Below are 21,470 nucleotides of genomic sequence, written 5' to 3'. Positions count from 1 at the left end.
TTTGCTCTGCGCTGGAGATTATATATAGTCTTCCCATGCAAAAGGCTCAAATACTTTTACTTACACATAAACTGACTTGAGCGTTGGAGTATCTGCAGGTACAATCCCCTCCCCCCCCCCCCCGTACTGAAGAGGAGAACCACCGGCCACATCGATTCTTATTAGGTAAGATCACTGGGTTATATATCGAACTAAGTTATGTTACTATGTGTTCGTAGAATTTCCAGGCGTGTCAAAATGACGCATCAACGTTAGTTGCTTCGACATAGAATCGCGAGCAAACAAAATACACGACTTGAAGGCCTTGTGTTCAAAATACGCCAACGACACGAGGTTAACAAAACATCCTCGACATGAGACAAATTTGTCACCATTCCAATAGCGACATAACTTAAAGTCATCATCGTCATGCTCGAGCAAGACAATTTGGGGGATCCTGTTCTGGACTAGGCCTAAGGCACATTACATGAGAAAATCATCGTCCCACGCACCGAACTCGGCCCATCAAGATACACGTTCAAGGTCGCGCCTCTTTGTCTAACTGTCAAGAAAGTCAACCTTTCGTAAGACCGACATCGGAATGATAGCCGTTATTCCAACAGTCATTAATGGCGAGGACGTCGTATCCATCCTTACATTAATGGCGTTGACTTTGCGCTAAGGATTATATATAGCCATCTCATGAAGAAGGTCCAAGTAATTTTACCTACACTCTCTAAAACCCTTACTTCACACATAAACTGACTTGAGCGTCGAAGTGTCTGCAGGTACAATCCCCCTTCACTACCACCGTACTGAAGAGGAGTGATGACGTATCGTCACACTCTCATATCCATGCTTATTTAAAGGACATTAGACTCTTTCTAGAGGTTTTTAGTGAATAAACCAAGAGAAATCAATTCACACTAGTGCAGAAAGGAGATACAACTACTGGCCAAACAGACTTTCCACTACTGGCCGCGGCCAGTAGTAAATGCAGTCGACGTTGTAAGTGCACACTTTCCACGTCGGGTCTTTTTATACCCGTCGTGGTATCCTAATTTCTTCTGTAATTATTATTTAAAATTATGGGGATTCCACGTCGGTTTTTACAAATACCCGTAGTGGTATGTATGAGATTCCACTACGGGTATTTACAATATCCGTAGTGGTATGTATGGTTTCCAGTTTTTTTTTTTAAGAATTGGGGATTCCACTACGGGTATTTACGCATACCCGTAGTGGTATGTATGGTTTTCACGACTGTTAAACTAAATATCAGTAGTGGTATGTTTGGTTTTCCAGTTTTTTAGTTACGATAAACGTCGGTTTTAAGCAATGATTTAAGTAATTCAGAATCAAAAGAGAGTCCAATAAATGTCAAGCTCAGGTTGAGTAATGTGATTATAGAGGAAAAAACCTTCATATAAATATCATGATCAACTTATTCATACTAATTAAAACACAATATCTCTTTTCCTATGATTGATACCTAAAGGCAGAAAAATCAACACATCATATAAACACCCAATTCCAACAATAGACAAGTTAATCATTTCAGATTGGAGCAAATAAAAAAAGTTCTCAACCTCCTACAACCTTTAACTTTGCATCCTGATGAACACCAGGGGCCCAGGGTAGTAAGATTACTCCACCTTCATTACCCAAGGTGAACTTCACTTGATCACAGACCATGACTTCTTGCATAACCGTGATAATCTACAAGGTCCCAAAAACAATGTAAGTCGTCAAAAGAGTAGTAGAATTTTCCTAACACTATAAAGCAACAAATAGCCACTGGTTAGAAACAAGGTGACATGTTTTTAAAAGAAAAGGTGACAAGTTTAATTACCTGCATAACTTTCACCGGTTAGAAACAAATCTCTGTTTCTATATTGTGGAAACTTGTTGAACCAACGTTGCAAGAATACAAGATTGTCCCTTGCTTAACAATTCAAAAAACACAGTTTCAGATTACAAAATAATGTACATAGTTACTATTTGAATTGAATTTTAGAGTATACATTTTACAATAAAATCATCATATAATGATATAAAAATCATATCATAGTAAAGAACAAGACATGAAGAATAATAATGTAAAGTACCATAAAAAAGTTAGTGACATAAACATTTTACAATAAATCACTGTTTTATCTTATCTCAACTTTATAAAAATGCCTAAGAAAGTATAAATACATAAAGATACACTACTTTGTGCCTAATGCTTTTTATCAATAGAAGTAGTAAGATTTCAAGGAAGTTTCTAAAGAGAAACATTTTAGTACAAAAAAGATTTAATAATGAATACCTGTTTCCTCGTCATTCACTGTTGTTGTATAAGCAGAACTACCTTTGGCATAGGAAAATCCAACTCCAATTGGTGTCTCCAAATAAAGCATATTTACCTCTGCAACACAATTCACTAGAAGAATGAATATTCATGATGCCATTGTTGAATGTGACAACAATAGAGTATAGTTACTATATAGTATATACCTTTATTCCAACTATGCTCATTTTTAATAAGAAATTCACCATTTGGTCTAAAGGGTCCATTTTCTGAGAATGCACCTACTCCTAGAGAAGAACAACCAGGTCCTCCATTGAGCCAAAGAACAAGAGGTTTTGAAGATGGATCAGTTTCTGATTCAGCAAAATAGTAAAAGAGTGATTTGTGTTTTTTGAAATGGAGAGTGAAGAGAAGTGGAAAGTGGTACACTATAGAGAGAAAGAGTGATGTATTTAAAATGATGACTAGTTAGTACAAGGTTGGATGGATTGTTAAGTGTGGTGGGGTATTGAGGTGGGTGGAACTATCAAAACAAAATCACAATAAATCCATATAATATAGGAAAAAGAATGACTAAAAATGAAATTCCTGATACAGCTGATGCACATACCACATTTTCCAACCATTTCCAGAAGAAGTCAGAATGCAATGGCATATCGTCCATCTTTACTTGTGAAATCAGACCAAGTACCAAATAAGGCTACAAATAAAAAAACAAGACAATTTTCAAAATGAAAGAGTCAAAGTATGTCAAAATTTAGATAATCAAAGTCACAGAACAAGAGAAGCTAGGGACAAAAGGAAGATTGAACCTACTCTTCCTTCAACCATATCCTGTGTACCAATATTAACCACTGTGCACCCAATAGCCTTTGCTGAATTGAGGCCAAGGGTGTGGTTTTCATTCCTCTCCCATGGATTAAGATCCCGTTTTGTGTTGATAGCTCGTTCATCTATGGTCCCAGGAACGGCAACATTAATAAGCTTGCTGCAGCAGTAAAATAAAACTATAAAATTATAGACAGAGAAATGGTTATGGTCTTTAAAAAAATTATCTTGTGTTTGGCACTGATCATTTACCAGAGCAGGACTCCATCTTTAGCAAGATCAAACAATGCATTTGTCGCTGGATCAAGGGGAAGAAACTGCTTCAAGAATTTATCTTCAGCCAAGTAACTGTTAATATGTGCAACATAAGAAGCCTTCTCAGATTCATTAATTGCATGATGAACAGTCGTTGTAGCTGTCTTCAAAAATGAAGAACTTTTTGAACCACCATCTTTTGCCATAGCTCGTGTTTGCAAGTTTACATGTGCCTACCACACAATGTCAATAAATAAGCTGCCAGGTTCAATATAGATAATACCTATAAAATTACTTAAAATAAACTTAATATACCTTCCCATGCAGACATTCAAAACAAAAAGAAAAGTATACTTTCAAGTTAGGTGCATACATGCTAGGACTAGAGACAAATTGAGCATCAAACAACATTCTTGTATACTCTTGTGGAAAATTGCACTCATCCTCTATTTTTCAAATGAACACTAACCGCTCGTATTTGTTGGGAAAATTGCATACACCTTCCCCTAATTTGCTTAAACAAAACACATACACACCCTCTATTTTTACATAATAGAGGGGGAGATTCGGGTAATTGAGGAAATGTCGATGTCTTTTCCTAAATCGAGGGAATATATGTCTCATTTAAGCATACAATTTCTGATTCGGGTGCAATTTGTCCATGTTCATATTCGGGTGAACTGGCTCTGAAGTTCTTGATCAGAAACAATGACACCCACAAAACTAGACATGATGAACTTGGTTGGGGAATATAATCAAACAGTTGGAAGAACACACTGAAACAACAAAGAAAAACAATACATTGGAATAAACGATGATTGAATTGAATAACAAATCATATGGAAGATTCATCTATAAACATCTATACACTGACCAGATTCAATGAAAAATTACAGCAAATACTACCTACCTAAAGCTTGCCCAGATTAGGTCGGCTACATAGGTATCTCGCTCTTGCCCAGATTCAATATGAGAAACTAACAAAATCACAACCAAAAACCCTAAATTGAAAAACGAAGAGAAAGTACAAAATCACAAAATCAAAAACCCTAAATTACAATATTCTGAGAAGTAGAACGAAGAGAAAGTAGAACGAAATAAATAAACGAAGATATTAGCATACCTGAGAGCGAAAACGAAGATTGGTGTTCAAAAATTGAACGAAGATCAATGGCTCCTGAACCTAATCGCACCGGTGCCGGCGCCAGTACCGAAGACGAAGCAACGACAAAGAAGAAGATCGAGAGTGAATGAAGCAGCGACAAGGAAGAAGAAGATCGAGAGTGAAGAGATTAGGGTTCATTTGATTTCAGAATGAACTGGAAATTTCAAGAGTGTGAGATTTCAATGAAGGATGGGAGAGAACGAAGATTTTGATTTTGATTTCAGTGAAGGATGGGAGATTTCAGTGAAGAGGGTTCGTTAGGGTTCGTTTGATTTTGGAAGAGTCTGAGAGATGATGATACGCGTAGAAGGATGAGAGAGAACAAAGACCTTTCTTAAAACAAAACTTCGATATAATTACATGATTGCCACCGTGTCTACTTTTCACTACTGATATTTACATATCAGTAGTGGAATCTCCTACCCATGAATATTCCACTACTGATATTTACATATCCGTAGTGGAATATCTTGCTCAATTATATTTCACTACTAGTATTTATATATCCGTAGTGGAATCATATAACCAAATGTCTTTTTTCTACTAGTGTCAGAAGCAAGATTACTTGGATTACAAGAAAGTAGGAAATTATGCAGGAAATTATGCATTTACATTACGCTGGGGGCGTGAAGCATCACGCGCCGCGTAATAAGCTTAACAGAGAAGATCACATCCTGCTTCTATTACGCGCGGCGTGGGGACCTGTCCACGCGCGGCGTAATACCTTGACAGAAAATGGAGTTTGCCACTGACATAGCCACGCGCGGCGTGAGAAGAACGACGCGCGGCGTGACAGAGGAATTGAACTACGTCGGGGGCGTGGAGCCAATCACGTGCGGCGTAATAACCTTGCTGAAGATCAGTTCCCCTCTGACTTAATCACGCGCGGCGTGGGGCAGTTACACGCGCGGCGTTGTGGGAAAAGAAGCAACCACGCGCGGCGTGATAGATCTGACGCACGGCGTGGTTGCAATCTATATATATTGAAAAGCCATTTTCTGAGAAAGGGTTCGAATTTTTGGGAGTTCATCACTAATTTTCGGAGATCTTGTGCAAGAAGTGGAGTCCGATCCTGCATTCCAGTGGCTAGATTCAAGAGGTTCAGCAGCATGGGAGTCTTCCTCATGAAGTTGAAGCATGGATTTGCTCAAGAAACTATGAGGAGTTAAACCCCTCATAGAGGTTGGATCTAAGGATGAACTAGGCTAAGTAATCCCATGTAATCTGTTCTATTGTATTGAATCTCTTGTACCAAAGTGTTATTTCATGAATTTCTATTCTTAATGCCTTCAATTTCTGATCAACTTTGCAATGATTTTATATTCTAATTATGTATGAGAATATGAGTTAGAATCCGACATGAATTCATGAAGCATTTGAGTGTTTCCGGTCGAGAGATTGAAACATAGAGTGTAGCATACGATCAGCGCGTTTTCAAATACTCCGTTGTCGGTAGCTTCCATCTGAGAGATCGGAGAAGTATCGACAAAGGATAGGGTGAATTTATCAGGAGATTGAGATTCACCATATTGTTGATCTAGTTGTGACACTTGAGTGATTCAATACGATATAATTGATTGCATGCGATTGTTATAGCTTAGGTAGTTCCGATGATCCAACCTCACTCGTTTACCAATTGAATTCCAAACGTTTTCTTACAAACCAAATTACTCAAACAAACCCCCAAAATATGTTTTAATTTTAGTATGTTCATAGACACAATGCATTTGATTGAATCTACGCAATCCCTGAGGATCGATATCTTTTTATTACTCAATTGACGAAGTTGTACACTTGCAAAAAGTCAATCAAGGAGAACCACTAGCCACGTCGATTTTGATCAGGTAAGATCAAATCTTATATTTAAGGATAGAGGTAATAATAAATTGGCTTAAATATGATTTTGCAAATATGCCTCGTTTTGATTTGGTCCCTGTAAAAAACTATTTTTGATTTTAGTCCGTGCAAAATCTCAAAAATTTTAAAATGGTCCATGATTTAGAATTTTTGCTGACATGTTAAATTTCTGATGATTTTTGCTAACATGTCAAATCATCAGAAATTTGACATGTCAGCAAAAAATCTAGTCGAGGGACCATTTTAAAAGTTTTGAGATTTTGCAGAAACTAAAATCAATTTTTTTTTTTACGAGAACCAAAATAATATTTAAGCCTAATAAATTCAACTTCAAATTTAACTCATCATGTTCTGCATGGAAAATGTACCAGTCAAAAGAGAAGTTTCTTTAATTTGTTTTGCAAATGTTCTAAAATAAATCGTCTCACGGTGATATTCTTCTCAACACAAATAAATTAAATAATGACTACTTTTACACAAAACAAACCCCTTAAACATATATTAGAAGTATCACATGGAAGATTAAAATTGTTGTGAATTCCTTAATAAATCACAACAATATGAAACTTGATGTGTGGAGTAAAATTAATCAAGCAACCAATATATGAAGTAGATAGAGATGATGATAATAAATAATTCAAAGAGCAAGTAAACAAATAAAAAGAGAATGGACACAAATCTTTGTTTACTCAGTTCGGTCAAAATAATGACCTAGTATGGGGGAGAGAGCAGCCCCTCCGTTCCACTATAATCAAAGAGTCACCTTACAATAAATTCTCGATTGTGTTACAAGAATTAATCTTAATTCTACCCAAAAAACCCGAATCTCTTCTCGTGGCCAAAGACTCAATTTGACCTAGTCTACCCAAGGTGAAGAACAAACAATAAATCTTTCCCCTAGAATTATACCAAAAGAAAACTCTTTTGTTCTCTCTCTAAAACCTTAGCCTTTGTTGTTGGCAAATCCTTATTGTTCCTTTCAATCTTAATTTTTCTATGAATAAAGTGACCCCTATTTATAGAAACATATATGCCAAAAAACTAGTAACCAATCTATTTTAACATAAAACAAATCCAAGTCAGAGTGTCCTCCAAGAAAAGATATTTTTTCACAAAAAATCAACAAACCCGCGTATTTCCGCCTGGGGCGGAAAAACATAAATTTTTCCTTTCCTGCACACAGATTTCAGCCTGGGGCGAAAATCCTTCCACCTTGGGCGCCAAAACAGCAATTCTCCACCTTGCCTTTAAATCGATGGTGATTCCATCAACCACCGTGTTGCTCTCTCCATCTTGAACCTCTATTCAAGATCACCGGCCAAGTCCAAGTCCCACTTGAACCTTGACCTAGGCACCATCCTCCACTTGCTTCCCACAAGTTGTACTTCCCCTTCATCCCTTGGAATGCCTTCCTCCCTCATGAAGATTTTGCCTCCCACTACCATAGGATATTTGGTAGTACCCACAAGATTCACCGCACCCTCTTCAGCCCCCGGAGTAGCTAAGTCCGTCCTCCTGAAGAAACGCTTGTTCCTTACTATCATCGGCGTTTTAGATAGCCCAACAAGCTTCACCACCCTTCGACTCCCGGAATGCCTTCAGTCCTCTCAAAGTATTGCTTGGCTCCGAACCCACCCTGGAATTTTATGCAGTTCCACAAGCTTCAACATCAAACTCCCCTTGCATCCAACTACCTCCAGCAGTCCTACAAGTTCCCTAATTTGATCACTGTTGCTTTCAATTGCCTCCCTGAAGATCCTCTCAAGGTCTTGCACTTCTTCAACTACAATTGAAACATAACCCACAAGGTCTCCATGGTCATCCCCCTTTGGTTCAACACTGCCACCCTCCTGCCTATCTCTGATTAGATAGCCAAAAGCTAATGTTGACTGTCTACCACTATTGGAAGACTCCACCTCAAACTGAGTTTTCACCAAAGTATACCCACCATGATCTCTACCTTGTAACACGCAAGACATCTCAAACTCCTTTGAAACATCCAACCTGAAATCCCCTAACTCTCCACCGTCACGAGCATCACCAGAGTTCTGAGTCTCACTCTCCTCCGGTTCCCAACTTGACAACACTAGTGCTTCTCCATGCTCATAACCCTCATACTCCGATGAGCCTTAAACAACGGACAATCTCTCTTGAAGTGACCTTTTTTCTGACAATGGTAACAGTGCCACCTGTCACCGCCCTTTCCCTTCCACATCTCTCACTTGAAACGTTTAAGGCATCCACACCGTTCTCCACCTTCAAGTTATTTAACTTAGTTAGCTCGTTCGACCTTAATGCCGATTGAACTTCCTCCAAGGTAACAGGGTTTTCCCTGCCATAGAGCATGGTATCCTTGAAACTTTCATAGGACTTAGGTAACGTACAAACGTACACAGTAGATGTAAGGCTTTGTCTTTATCTTCTAGGTTCACCTCAAGGTTGGCTAAATCATCAATAATCTTATTAAATTCCGCCAGTTGTTCTGTCATGGATTTCGTCTCCACCATTCGGTAAAAGAAAATCTTTTGTTTCAGAAACTGCTTATGTGCTGCCGACTTGGTCATATATAATGAATCAAGCTTAGCCCACATAGCCGCAACGATAGTCTCCTTTGCAACTTCTCTCAACACATTGTCTACCGCTTTATCATTCAACCCAGTCTTCTCTTCGGCGAAGAGACTCGCCGGCATCCGTGCTTCCCCTTCAAGGCCTCAACACACTTGTTATGGACTAAAACAGCCCTCATCTTCACCTTTCACAGCCCGAAGTCGTTACTACCGGTGAACGCCACGGTGGGCACCAATTTGTCAATTCGTTAATAAATCACACCAATACGAAACTTGATGTGTGGAGCAAAATTAATCAAGCAACCAATATATGAAGTAGATAGAGATGATGATGATGACGATGATAAATAATCCAAGGAGCAAGTAAACAAATAAAAAGAGAAGAGACACAAATCTTTGTTTACCCAGTTCGGTCAAAATAATGACCTAGTTTGGGGGAGAGAGCAGCCCCTCCGTTCTACTATAATCAAAGAGTCACCTTACAAGAAATTCTCAATTGGGTTACAAGAATTAATCCTAATTCTACCAAAAAAAACCCGAATCTCTTCCCGTGACCAAGAGACTCAATTTGACCTAGTCTACCCAAGGTGAAGAAGAAACAATAAATCTTTACCCTAGAATTATACCAAAAGAAAACTTTTTGTTCTCTCTCTAAAACTCTAGCCTTTGTTGTTGTCAAATCCTTATTGTTCCTTTCACTCTTAATTTTTCTATGAATAAAGTGATCCCTATTTATAGAAAAATATATGCCAAAAAACTAGTAACAAATCTATTTTAAAATAAAACAAATCCAAGTCAGAGTGTCATCCAAGAAAAGATTTTTTTTCACAAAAAATCAACAAACCTGCGTATTTCCGCCTGGGGCGGAAAAACTTCTGCTCGAGGCGGAGAAACATAAACTTTTCCTTTCCTGCGCACAGATTTCCGCCTGGGGCGCCAAAACAACAACTTAAGAAAAAACCTCTGACTTCTTGTTACCGAGATTTGAAGGCATATCCAACAAAAATTATTTACAATAATAGGATGAATGGGAAACGGTGCAATAGTTAAATGATCTCAAATGAGAATATGGTCCTGTTTGTTTTAGATTTAAACAAAATGGATGTTTTCTTTGTATTTTTGAAAATAGATTTTCTAAAACCGTTTTTTAAAATATTACAAGTTTTTTATATTCGTTTTTTCTAAATTTAAACACTAATTTTGACATCATATAACATAAACACACATTAATAAAGATCAAAACATTGTCAAAATTACAATTTTTTGAAAAAGTTGTATTTTAAAAAATGATTTTTATGAAAATTTATTTGAAATAGCTTCAAAATTAAATGATTTTTTGAAATTTTGATATTAAAAAAATTTTCAAATTAATCAAAAGTTCCTAAAAAGGCTAATTATATTCATAATGATAATGATAATGATAATTTTATCGAAAAAGAGAGGAAGAGAGATGACAGATTGGAACGTGGTTGCTATTGAGGTGGGAGAGATGAGATCGTGAAGGTGGAGAGAGAGGAGGAATTGGTGCGGCGGTGAAAGAGAGAAAAAGATAGGCAGATGGGGTCTGTGGAAGAGAGGAAGAGAGACTGGTTTGGTTGTTGTTCTGATATTCCTGAAGAACAATTTCAGGAAGGTAGTTTTTAATTTTATACAACTACTTAAATACTATTTCAGGAAGCTTTTTTCTTTACAAATCTATTTCAGGAAGCTATTTATTTGTTTCTATGCACAAAGAAGAGATTGTTTTCAATATAATTTTAGGAAGAGTTGGTAGGCTTTTAATTTTTTGTCCGTTATTTTTCCCAGCTTTTCACCCTTTTATCCAATCTCACATTGTATTAGCCAAAGGATTAACATTTTTAAACGTTGTAAACTTAAAAAAAAAACATAATTATATCTCATTTTTACGCTATAAAAACATTGTAATTTTTTAACTCACCAATTCTTACTACAACAAATTAATTTATAGCATACTCATTTAAATATTAATTATATCATAATGAATTAATATTTAATTTTAATCGAAATTAGGTAGAAATAAATAATATAAATTTATGTGGTATTGTGGGACCTAATGAATAGTGTTAAGTACCCAAATATAAGAATTTGTGGATGAAGTAAAATTTATCAGAATTCCTTAAGAGTGTGTTTGGATGGGAGACTTTTTTGAGGTAAAGTAATCTTTTGAGGGAATTCAAATGATTTGAGGTGAATTCCATTGTTTGGATTATAATTTGAAGAATTTTCAAAATGATGGAAATTTATGAAGTATTTTGTTCGAGTTAAATTTAGAGAATTTCAAAATGACACCTAAAACCAAAGAATTTAAAATTCCCTCTTCTCTATAAATTTGTAAAAATTACTAATTGATCGTAAAACCTAAAATTAGTCGAAAAACCTAAAATCGAAGATAAACGCTAAATCGTTCGAAAATCCAAAAAATCGGCAGAGAAAACCTAAAATCAGCCAAAAGCCCAAAAATCGACTATAAACCCTAAAATCGGCCGAAAACCCAAAAAATCGGTAGAAAAACCTAAAATAGGCCAAAATTCCAAAAATCGACTATAAACCCTAAAATCAGTCGAAAAACCAAAAATCTACCGAAAACCCAAAAAATCGTCCGAAAAAGTAAAAATCGACCGAAAACCCAAAAAATCAGCCGAAAACCAAAAATTGGCCAAAATCCCAAAAATCGACTATAAAACCCTAAAATCGGGCGAAAACCCAAAAAATCGGCCGAAAAACATAAAATCGACCGAAAACCCAAAAAATCGGCCAAAAACAAAAAATATGCCGAAAAACCCAAAGTCGACCCTAAAGCCAAAAAATCAGCCGAAAACCTAAAATCGGCCAAAATCCAAAAAAACAACTATAAACCCAAAAAATCGGCCAAAATCGCAAAATTTGACTTTAAACCCTAAATCGGCCAAAAAAATCTAAAATCGATCGAAAAACTCAAAAAATAGACCTAAAAACTTAAAATCGTCCAAAAACCCTAAAATAGGGACGATTTTAGATTCTTCGGCCGATTTTTTGGATGTTGGCCGATTTTGGGTTTTCGGTCGATTTTTGGTTTTTCGGCCGATTTTTTGGGTTTTCGGCAGATTTTAGGGTTTACAGAAGATTTTTGAAATTTTGACCGATTTTTCGTTTTTCTGCCGATTGTTCGGGTTGCCGGCCGATTTTAGGGTTTATAGTCGATTTTTTGGATTTTGGCCAATTTTTTGGGTTTTTGGTTTTTCGGCCGATTTTTTGGGTTTTCAGCCGATTTTAGGGTTTATAGTCGATTTTTGGAATTTTGGCCGATTTTAGGTTTTTCTGCCGATTTTTCGGGTTGCCGGTCGATTTTAGGGTTTATAGTCGATGTTTTGGATTTTGGCAGTTTTAAGGTTTTCGGCCGATTTTTTGGGTTTTCGGCCGATTTTTTGTGTTTTCGGCCGATTTTTGGTTTTTCGGCCGATTTTTTGGGTTTTCAGCCGACTTTAGGGTTTCTAGTCGATTTTTGGAATTTTGGCCAATTTTAGGTTTTTCTGCCGATTTTTTGGGTTTTCGGCCGATTTTAGAGTTTATAGTCGATTTTTGGGCTTTTGGCCGATTTTAGGTTTTTTCTGCCGATTTTTTGGATTTTCGGCCGATTTAGTGTTTATCGTCAATTTTAGGTTTTTCGGCTAATTTTAGGTTTTACATCAATTAGTAATTTTTAAAAGTTTACAGAGAAGGAGGAATTTCAAATTCTTTGATTTTAGGTGTCATTTTGAAATTCTCTAAATTTAACTTGAACAAAATACTTCATAAATTTCCATCATTTTGAAAATTCTTCAAATTTTCATCCAAACAATGGAATTCACCTCAAATCATTTGAATTCCCTCAAAACATTACTTTACCTCAAAAAATTCCCCCATCCAAACACACTTTAAGAGTTGTTTAATCTTATGTGGCATAATAGGATTCATGTGAATAGTGTTAAGAACCCAGTTTAAATATAGAGGAATAAAAATGCTCTAAATGGTGCCCTTTATCATTGACTTTAAGTTCATTGTGCAAGTTATACCCTTCTAAGTGTTATTTGCAGAGCAAGTAACTCGGACCTTATTACGAAAATAAATAAAGTTAAATAAAATTGTTTTAGACACGTAAAAGACTTAAAATAACAGAGTTTAGGTTCTATCTATTTATTATTCCCCCATTTATTTTCAATTTAGAGAGATAGACACGAGTGAAGATTAGTGTGACCAACTTCTTTGATTTGTTTTCAATTTAAAGAGAGATAGACATAAGTGAAGATTAGTGATACCCATTAAAAGTGGATCCCACTAATTTATGGATCCCAATAATCTTCACCTGTGTGGAAGCCAAACCCCAAAATAACATAGTTTGTACCTCCATATTGGACTCTTAAATAATTTGGAAATTTACTTTTGTCATCCTACTGATTTTGGGGTGCGCTCTACAAAATTATCAATATATTCATGTCCGTTACTTAAATAATAAATAATGGATTCTACGTAGGAAGTTTTTTTTTTCCCTCAAAAATCACATTTTTATAACATTCGCTACTTAAGTAACGAGGATGTTATAAGTATATGTTTTTTACGGCTAAATCAAGGTGCAGTAAATTGAATTATGAGAATTGATTTGATTTACTAAATGAAAGAAAAGTCAGTTTTCTTTTTCACTCTGGCCTGACGTGATCAATGGATAATAAGAATTAATGACAGTTAAAATGTAGATAATGATCAATGAATAATAATTAATTAAGTTAATGTGCTATGAGAGAGTCAACCAACACTTAATGTCTACGCTAATTGTTATTAATTCAGGTGATAATATTTTTCATTTGCCAATACATTGTCAACTCATTAGGTCCTTGAAATTTGTCTAGTCCAAGTTCAATAAGATGAATTTCAACCTATAAAAATTTATTTCGTAAAAAAAAAAAAATCTTATAAAAATTTATAACATCCGCTACTACTTAAGTAACACACGTTATAAAAATGAAAAATTTTCATGTTAGGGGGTGCTTTCTCACATTTTTATAACATCCGATACTTAAGTAGTAGATGTTATAAAAAATTTACCCTTCCACTCCGCTACTTACTTAAAACAACATTTTAAGAATAACTATTCAAACAAAATTATCATTTGATGCTTTTATAACATATTTCTTTGTAAAAAAAATTATATAAAATTATGTAACACTATAAAAATCATTTTTAAAAAAAGCCAGAATAAACGGACCCATATTTTTATATAATGTAACACTATTTTACTCACATTTGATAGTACATTAACAATTTTTCCCTCGAGTGCAAGTTCTTCCATTCATTTGAGATCCTTCTCCTCAAGCTGGATTTTTTCAACCGCATACATTTGTGCCGTTGTTGCACAACATCAATGAGACACGGCACATGGCCACCACATTGTCAATAAGACTTTCAACACAAGGAGTTTGTTGAACCATCGACTTTAATACCATTGTTGGATCACGAGGAGAGCCTAAGGGATCATTAAATTGTCCTATAAGCAATCACACAAGTGATTTGGACATGTCAACCAAAAGCTTAAGACATTGAGTATATAATTTCACTCACTTATATGTTATCAACACTTATATTTCAATCCATTGCGGAACTCCTTTACTCACACATGATACACAAACTATTTTTTTCATCTAATATGAGATTCTTACTCACACTTGACACTAACAATTTCCCCCTCAAATATTTTTTTTTTCATTCACATACATCTGCACCGCATTGGCTCACATACATCAACGAGATACACCGTCTAATAACCATTTTAAAAAATACTTACAATAGAATGATTCATTCACCTTTAGTCAAAGTATCACTTCTGATTCTACCGTTGGATCATGAGGAGATTCTTAAACATCGAGAGGTCTCTATATTGGGCTAAGAGAAACAACATAAGTGTTTTGGTCACCACACCCTTACTCAAAGGTGTCTCGTTTGTAAAATGCGACATGAGCCCTCACCACAATCCACTTTGGGCCTTACGCGAGTCATCACGATTTTGTCAATTGTGAAAGACGTATCGTTAGATTGATGTGGATTGATGGGGATGAATCTTGTTTATAAACTAGCATTAACCTTGGTTTTGAAGCATTATGAGACTTTTTTGATTTACCAAAACATGTATTAGAATAGGTTAGAGTTACTATATATATTTCTAGATTGTTCTAATAAAGTATAGATAAAAATGTCATGTAGAAAAGTAAAAAAGAAAAAAAACCTAAATTGTTCTACTTCTATGAACATCTTCAAGAAATTTTTTTTTTTTTGAAGAAGCTAAAATGATATATATTAACACAAACAGCCTCCCCTGCACAAGACGTGTCGAGGTAGACTATAAAAAATACAAGAGAGTCAGAGAGATACAATCAAAGTAAAATCATACAAGGCCTAAACACAACAGTGGACTAGACCACCAGCTATGGTAGTTTAAAGCTAACGTGATGTTCGTCATCTTCAACCACCTAAAAGAGAAAAGCTTGATCTTGTCCAATAAAATATGAGGTGTGTCCGATGAGCCTTTGAACAATCGATGATTTCTCTCTGTCCATATCACCCAAACACAAGCGAGCCAAACAAGCTGCAGAAAAGACCGCCTCGCTCGAGATCCACCCAATGAGGCCGTAAACTGAACAAAATGATCACGCAGAGAAGTGGAATCCACCAAGGAAATGTCAATCCATGCGTGAACTAAATCCCAAAGCGATCCAGCAGTACTACATGATAGAAATAAATGATGAGCCGACTCAGCCGCTCCACATCCGAAAACACAAGTGGCAACCGTAGGAGACAAAACGCCACGAATAACCAGGTTTGCTCTCGTGGGCAACCTGTCCCTCAATAAACGCCACGCAAAGATGGAAACCTTCAAAGGAACCTGAGAATGCCAAATAAGGTTATCCGCATCATCCAAAGTAACTGAATCCTGAGACGTCAGGAGCTGATAAACTCCCCCGACCGTATAACCTGTGTCAGAGTCAAGGCTCCACTGCCACATGTCAATAGCCTGATCCTGCAAAGAAATGTCAAGAAGTAAAGACTGACACTCCCCCAACATCTCCTCCTCCCACACCCACAAACGCCTCCGCCACTCCCACGCCCCCCCATCTGCCCCCAACCCAAAGCAAACATCTTTGCGACCGAACGAGATTTGGTCATAGTCAGCTCAAAAAGGCGCCCAAATCGCTCCCTCAACGAAATCCCATCCAACCACGGATCGATCCAAAAGAGAGTATCAGATCCATCCCCCACCCTCCTCGAAACATGCTCCCTAAACCAACTGCCTCCTGGCTCACCAACACCCTCCCTAATACGCACTAACTCCCTCCACCACACCGACCCTCTCTGACCGCCCTCCCGAAGACTACCTCCCTCAAGCCCATACCTAGCTACCAACACTCTAAACCACAACCCCTCTCTATCCACCAGCATCCGCCAACACCACTTCCCCAACAACGCTATGTTGAACTCACGCAACTGTCTAACCCCCAAACCTCCGTACTCCTTACGCAAACAAACAGATTTCCAGCTAACCCAAGAGATTCTCCTAGAATCCTCACAACCCCCCCAAAAAAATTTAATGAAAAGAGATTCAATAGAGGAAATAATACCTGAGGGAGCTTTGAAGAAAGAAAGGGCGTAGACAGGTAAAGAGGTCAAGACAGACTTTAACAGAACCAGACGACCACCAAAAGACAAAAAGCGACTCTTCCACCCAGACAATCTGTTCTTTAAACAATTTAACATCGGTTCCCAAAATGCCAAACGACGCGGATCACCCCCAATCTGAAGACCCAGATAAAGGAAAGGAATCTTTCCCACTTTACAGCACAGAGTAGACGCAGCTTCACATAACCAGGACTCAGGAATATTAACGCCAACCAGCATACTTTTATTAAAATTAACCTTCAAGCCAGACATAGTCTCAAAAAGCACTAAAACAGCTCGCAAAGCCCGAACATTTGCCCAACTTTTTACCCCCATCAATAAAGTATCATCAGCAAATTGAAGGTGCGACACCGAGACCGACCCCGGTCCACCAATACTATAACCTGTAAACATATTACGCGCCACCATAGCTTCCATAAGAACATTAAGGCCCTCAGCCGCCAGAAGAAAAAGGAAAGGAGAAAGCGGATCCCCCTGCCTAAGCCCTCGTCGAAGAGGGAATTCATCAGTCGGACTGCCATTAACTAACACCGAAGCCGTAGCAGTACAAACACACTCTCTAATCCACTTCCTCCACAAAGTCGGAAATGACATTCGCCCCATAACAGCATCAAGATACCCCCAATCCACCGAATCATATGCTTTCTCAAAATCAACCTTAAACAACAATAGATCCTTTTTCGACTTTCGCGCCTCATCCACCACCTCGTTAGCAATGAGAATACCATCGAGAATTTGTCTATTCTTAACGAACGCAGTCTGGGATTCAGAGATAACACTACCAATCACTTGACGCAACCTATTAGCTAAAACCTTCGCCAAAATTTTATAGAGGCTTCCAACAAGCGAAATAGGACGAAAGTCATTCAGCCTCTGAGGACTATCCGTTTTGGGGATCAAAGCAATGAAAGTCGAGTTGATACCTTTCGTCAACCTACCATTCCGATGGAAATCAGAAAGAAAGCGCATCATGTCGTCTCGAAGCTCAGCCCAAAAATCTTTAATAAAACCGAAATTAATTCCATCAGGGCCTGGGCTTTTAAAACTATCGCAATCCCACACCGCTAGCTTCACTTCAGTCTCCGAAAAAGGTTTGGTTAAGCCTCCAATCTCCAACGGATCTAATCTCTTGAACTGAAGGTCGTCAACCCCAGGCCTATCCACATTAGGGGCCTGAAAATGAGACTCTCTTAAGTTGTAACAAGTCTTTGAGATGTAATGTCAATAACATTGAAGACTTCATCACACTATATCTTTTCTCTTACAATAAGTTAATTACTAATGTGTTGCATTTTGTCTCATTTTACTAATACTACAATTCTACTACTAGTTCTCATATTTTAATTTCTAACAAATGTAATGAAAAAGTTCAATTCATAGAAAATTAACTTAATATAAAAATCTCAAAAAGCGTTTAATTAAAAATACTTTTATATATTTGTGATCCTTGTAATATACTCATCATTTTAGTCCCTCAATGTTTTTTCTTTTCAAAATGGTCCTTATAATTTTTTACATTTCATTTTGGTCCTCAAAAATTTGTTCCTGTCCTTAAATAAAATATTTATTTTTTATTTTAGTCCCTATAATTTATTTATTTGCATTTCAGTCCCTATGTGATTTAATTGAAGATAAAACATATTACAACCACTAAAATAAATTTTAAAAAAATGCATTTCAGTCTCTATATCATGCATAAATAACAAAAAATTCCATTTAAAAAAACTTACAAAATTTTATTTTCATTAACTATCATTTTTACTTGTTCTAAGACTGGAATATAGCTTGATTGGAAAAGATTTCATACTTAAATAAAACACACACTGAAGTTTAAACCTATTAGTAGTAACATTACAAGTTAGGCCAGCTCAAGAAACTAACCTTCTCATAAATTTTAGTCCCTCAATGTTTTTTCTTTTCAAAATGGTCCTTATAATTTTTTACATTTCATTTTGGTCCTCAAAAATTTGTTCCTGTCCTTAAATAAAATAATTATTTTTCATTTTAGTCCCTATAATTTATTTATTTGCATTTCAGTCCCTATATGATTTAATTGAAGATAAAACATATTACAACCACTAAAATAAATTTAAAAAAAATGCATTTCAGGAAATAACACATGCATAGCTTACAAAAAATTCCATTTAAAAAAACTTACAAAATTTTATTTTCATTAACTATCACTTTTACTTGTTCTAAGACTGGAATAGAGCTTGATTGTAAAAGATTTCATACTTAAATAAAACACACTGAAGTTTAAACCTATTAGTACGTAGTAACATTACAAGTTAGGCCAGCTCAAGAAACTAACCTTCTCATAAATCAGGTGATTCCCAATGAGCTATGTTGCCTGAAGTCAGTGGCGGAGCAAGCCCGAAAAATTGGGGCGGGCCGCTACAAATATAAATTGAATATGCAAAAGAAATTACAAAAAAAAGACATATCATATTGAGAGTTTGTCTAGTATGTGTTGGAGTAAGCCCTAAAACCCAATCTGTTGGTGTTGGAATCGTCTTTTGTATCATGACTTTGATTTATATATTTAATATATATAATAAGGCATTTCTCACTGCTACAATTTTGACATATAATAGCGCTAATTTAATAGCGTTTTTTAATAAAACGCTGTTAAAAATGACACACATAGGCTTATAATAGCGGTTACTTTGTCGGGCGCTATTATATGGTGATAATGAAAATAAACGGATGAGTTTAATAGCGCTTTCTGTATAAACGCTATTATATGGTTACCTCTTTGTTAACGCTTTTTGTAGAATCGCTATTATAGGACTTTCTACCTAGTTAAATAAAAATATGGCCCAAAATATCTCGAACTACCTTCTACCCTCATCGAACTCACCACTATCTCGAAAATCTCCTTCTTTACCTTCATCCCCCAACATGTTCACCTAAACAACCCTCCATTCTTCTCTCCGTCGAACTCAGAAACCTTCTTTCTCTCAATCGTCCCCTCTTTGAACCCTAGAACTCAGAATTTCCAAAATTCAATTGAAACTCTGTTACCGATTCAATCCGTATCAAACCCTAAAACTCAATTGAACCCAGAACTCGGAAATTGATTGATTTGTTTCCCATAAATTGAAACCCTAAAACCAATATATTTGTACAAATGGTTTTATGTGAAAGTTAGACTGTTCATTGCTTCGCAAAAAGTGCTTCTGAGAGTTTGTCTTAGTTAACACTGTTACAATATCTTGGTGAGTTTTTAATGCTTTTTATTTTTTATTTTTATGGTATGTACAAGCATGTTTTTTTTATTACATGATTTCACCAGTATTTTCTCTATGCTTCATACTGATGTTAAGTTTCATTTGTATTACACACTACTCACTTGTTTTTTTTTTTTGTTTTTTTTTTTATTTTATTTATTTAACCACTATCAATATTTCCTGCATGATTATTTTTGGGATGAATTAGTGCTGATGACTAGCTTCCAAATGTAGAAAATATTTATAGTTGTTTGGTAATTTGTCATTTAGACTGTATATTCAACTGAGTTGTAAAATGATTTATTAGTCTGTATTTTCTTTTAGCAGATATTCACTTCTAACTCTAGCATTAGAGGCCATTTGTCACCCAATCTACCCATTCCGATGGCAGGTATTCAATCTTTTACTTCTGAACTCCTGTCTGGAGTTCCATTTCCCTACTGTCTTTATGGTTCCATGTATCTACGATAAATTTTAAGTTCTTGATTCTCCTATCTTCTTAGACTTGGCTGACAAGGACATGAAGCAATTTAATACTCTATTTAATGAGGTAATTCAACTTACTTAACGTGGATCTTGAGATGATGATTATTGGGTCATTCAATTTTGTTTTTATAACTTAAGCTAGTTATAGAGTGCAGTGGCTATGTGTTTTGCAATATTATATAGCTTATTTTATGGTATTAGTCATCAGATTGTTGATTTTCAAAGTTCAAATGAGAATTTTGATTTACTTAGAAGTTGTATGGAGTGTTTGATTTAGTTTATATTACAAGTATTTTATTTAAATTGAGTCACAAAAAAAAAACGAAGATGAAAAAAAACTAATAATAATAATAGTAACAAAAAAACTAATAATAATAATAATAATAACTAATATTATTATTAGTTAAAATATGTGATTGCAGTTTTTTTTTTGGTTACTCTATTATTATTAGTTATTATTATTATTATTATTATTATTATTATTATTATTAGTTTTTTTGTTACTATTATTATTATTAGTTTTTTTTCATCTTCGTTTTTTTTTTTTACTCTATTATTAGTTATTATATATATATATAAGAATTTTTTTTATATATAATAACAACTTTTAGTCAAAAAAAAAAACAAAACTTTCTTTTAAGTAAATTCATAAAAATATAACAACTTTTAAGGTTTTTTTTTCATTTTTTTAATTAAAAACCCACATTAATTAATGAGTTGGCAATTAAAAATAAATAAAAAATAAATTAATTTCCACGTGTCATGCCACGTCAAGATTCTTCCATGTCATATGCTCACTTGTTAAGCCAGGGGGTAACGCAAAGAATCTTTACATTGCAGGGGGGTAATCTCAAAAAAATATTTTGCAGGGGGTAACGCAAAACTCGTCTATTTTGCAGGGGGTATAACACTATTTACCCTATTTTCTATTCATATATATGGTTCCTTACTTAAAATAGAGTTTCCTTGAATCAAGCTATTAATTTCAATTATGTTATAGGTTGTTTCAAGTGATTTTAATTTACTTTAAGGAATTAGTGTCCGTAGATTCTCTCTATGCATTGTCTCTTAATTGATATTAGAGCTTTCGGTTGCTAGTTACTTTATGT

The 21,470-nt window shown here is 35.6% G+C and overlaps 2 protein-coding genes and 1 long non-coding RNA gene across 10 annotated transcripts; 1 reads left to right on the top strand and 2 right to left on the bottom strand.

Moving 5' to 3' along the window:
• Nucleotides 1–1,326: 1,326 nt before the first annotated feature.
• Nucleotides 1,327–5,050, bottom strand: LOC123892962 (fimbrin-5-like). 7 transcript variants are annotated; one of them, XM_045942866.1, is made up of 10 exons: nucleotides 4,479–5,050; nucleotides 4,262–4,356; nucleotides 3,671–4,131; nucleotides 3,353–3,588; nucleotides 3,089–3,260; nucleotides 2,883–2,972; nucleotides 2,479–2,625; nucleotides 2,291–2,389; nucleotides 1,832–1,924; nucleotides 1,370–1,698 (listed from the first exon to the last, which is right to left on the bottom strand). In XM_045942866.1, the coding sequence occupies exons 3-7, from the start codon at nucleotides 3,764–3,766 to the stop codon at nucleotides 2,560–2,562; spliced, it is 660 nt and encodes a 219-aa protein (XP_045798822.1). In that variant the 5' UTR covers nucleotides 3,767–4,131; nucleotides 4,262–4,356; nucleotides 4,479–5,050; the 3' UTR covers nucleotides 1,370–1,698; nucleotides 1,832–1,924; nucleotides 2,291–2,389; nucleotides 2,479–2,559. The 7 variants fall into 7 exon arrangements, with proteins under 7 accessions (XP_045798824.1, XP_045798822.1, XP_045798820.1 ...); XM_045942864.1 differs by having other exon boundaries at nucleotides 4,266–4,356; XM_045942865.1 differs by having other exon boundaries at nucleotides 4,262–4,332.
• Nucleotides 5,051–15,356: 10,306 nt separating this feature from the next.
• LOC123891718 lies at nucleotides 15,357–19,548 on the bottom strand. The gene is made up of 4 exons (XM_045941619.1): nucleotides 19,484–19,548; nucleotides 16,809–17,834; nucleotides 16,058–16,523; nucleotides 15,357–15,989 (listed from the first exon to the last, which is right to left on the bottom strand). The coding sequence occupies exons 1-4, from the start codon at nucleotides 19,546–19,548 to the stop codon at nucleotides 15,357–15,359; spliced, it is 2,190 nt and encodes a 729-aa protein (XP_045797575.1).
• A 285-nt stretch (nucleotides 19,549–19,833) lies between these two features.
• Nucleotides 19,834–20,539, top strand: LOC123892451. 2 transcript variants are annotated; one of them, XR_006803196.1, is made up of 3 exons: nucleotides 19,834–19,863; nucleotides 20,203–20,266; nucleotides 20,379–20,539. It is a non-coding gene; the product is annotated as an uncharacterized LOC123892451 (long non-coding RNA). The 2 variants fall into 2 exon arrangements; XR_006803197.1 differs by having other exon boundaries at nucleotides 20,200–20,266.
• Nucleotides 20,540–21,470: the final 931 nt, after the last annotated feature.

Source organism: Trifolium pratense, linkage group LG6, assembly GCF_020283565.1.
Source record: "Trifolium pratense cultivar HEN17-A07 linkage group LG6, ARS_RC_1.1, whole genome shotgun sequence".
Classification (NCBI taxonomy): domain Eukaryota; kingdom Viridiplantae; phylum Streptophyta; class Magnoliopsida; order Fabales; family Fabaceae; genus Trifolium; species Trifolium pratense.
This window is presented reverse-complemented; position numbering and strand designations above follow the sequence as displayed.

What these genes read in the sequence shown, in the direction of transcription:
- LOC123892962 (XM_045942866.1), bottom strand. Translation starts at nt 3,766, where the DNA reads ATGTTGTTTGATGCTCAATTTGTCTCTAGTCCTAGCATGTATGCACCT. An exon ending in TTGAATGTCTGCATGGGAAG is followed by an intron (nt 3,589 to 3,670) that starts GTATATTAAGTT and finishes ATTGTGTGGTAG; the next exon opens with GCACATGTAAACTTGCAAAC. An exon ending in AAAGATGGAGTCCTGCTCTG is followed by an intron (nt 3,261 to 3,352) that starts GTAAATGATCAG and finishes TTACTGCTGCAG; the next exon opens with CAAGCTTATTAATGTTGCCG.
- LOC123891718 (XM_045941619.1), bottom strand. Translation starts at nt 19,548, where the DNA reads ATGTTGGGGGATGAAGGTAAAGAAGGAGATTTTCGAGATAGTGGTGAG. An exon ending in GAGTTCGATGAGGGTAGAAG is followed by an intron (nt 17,835 to 19,483) that starts GTAGTTCGAGAT and finishes TTACAACTTAAG; the next exon opens with AGAGTCTCATTTTCAGGCCC. An exon ending in GGCGTGGGAGTGGCGGAGGC is followed by an intron (nt 15,990 to 16,057) that starts GTTTGTGGGTGT and finishes ATTTCTTTGCAG; the next exon opens with GATCAGGCTATTGACATGTG.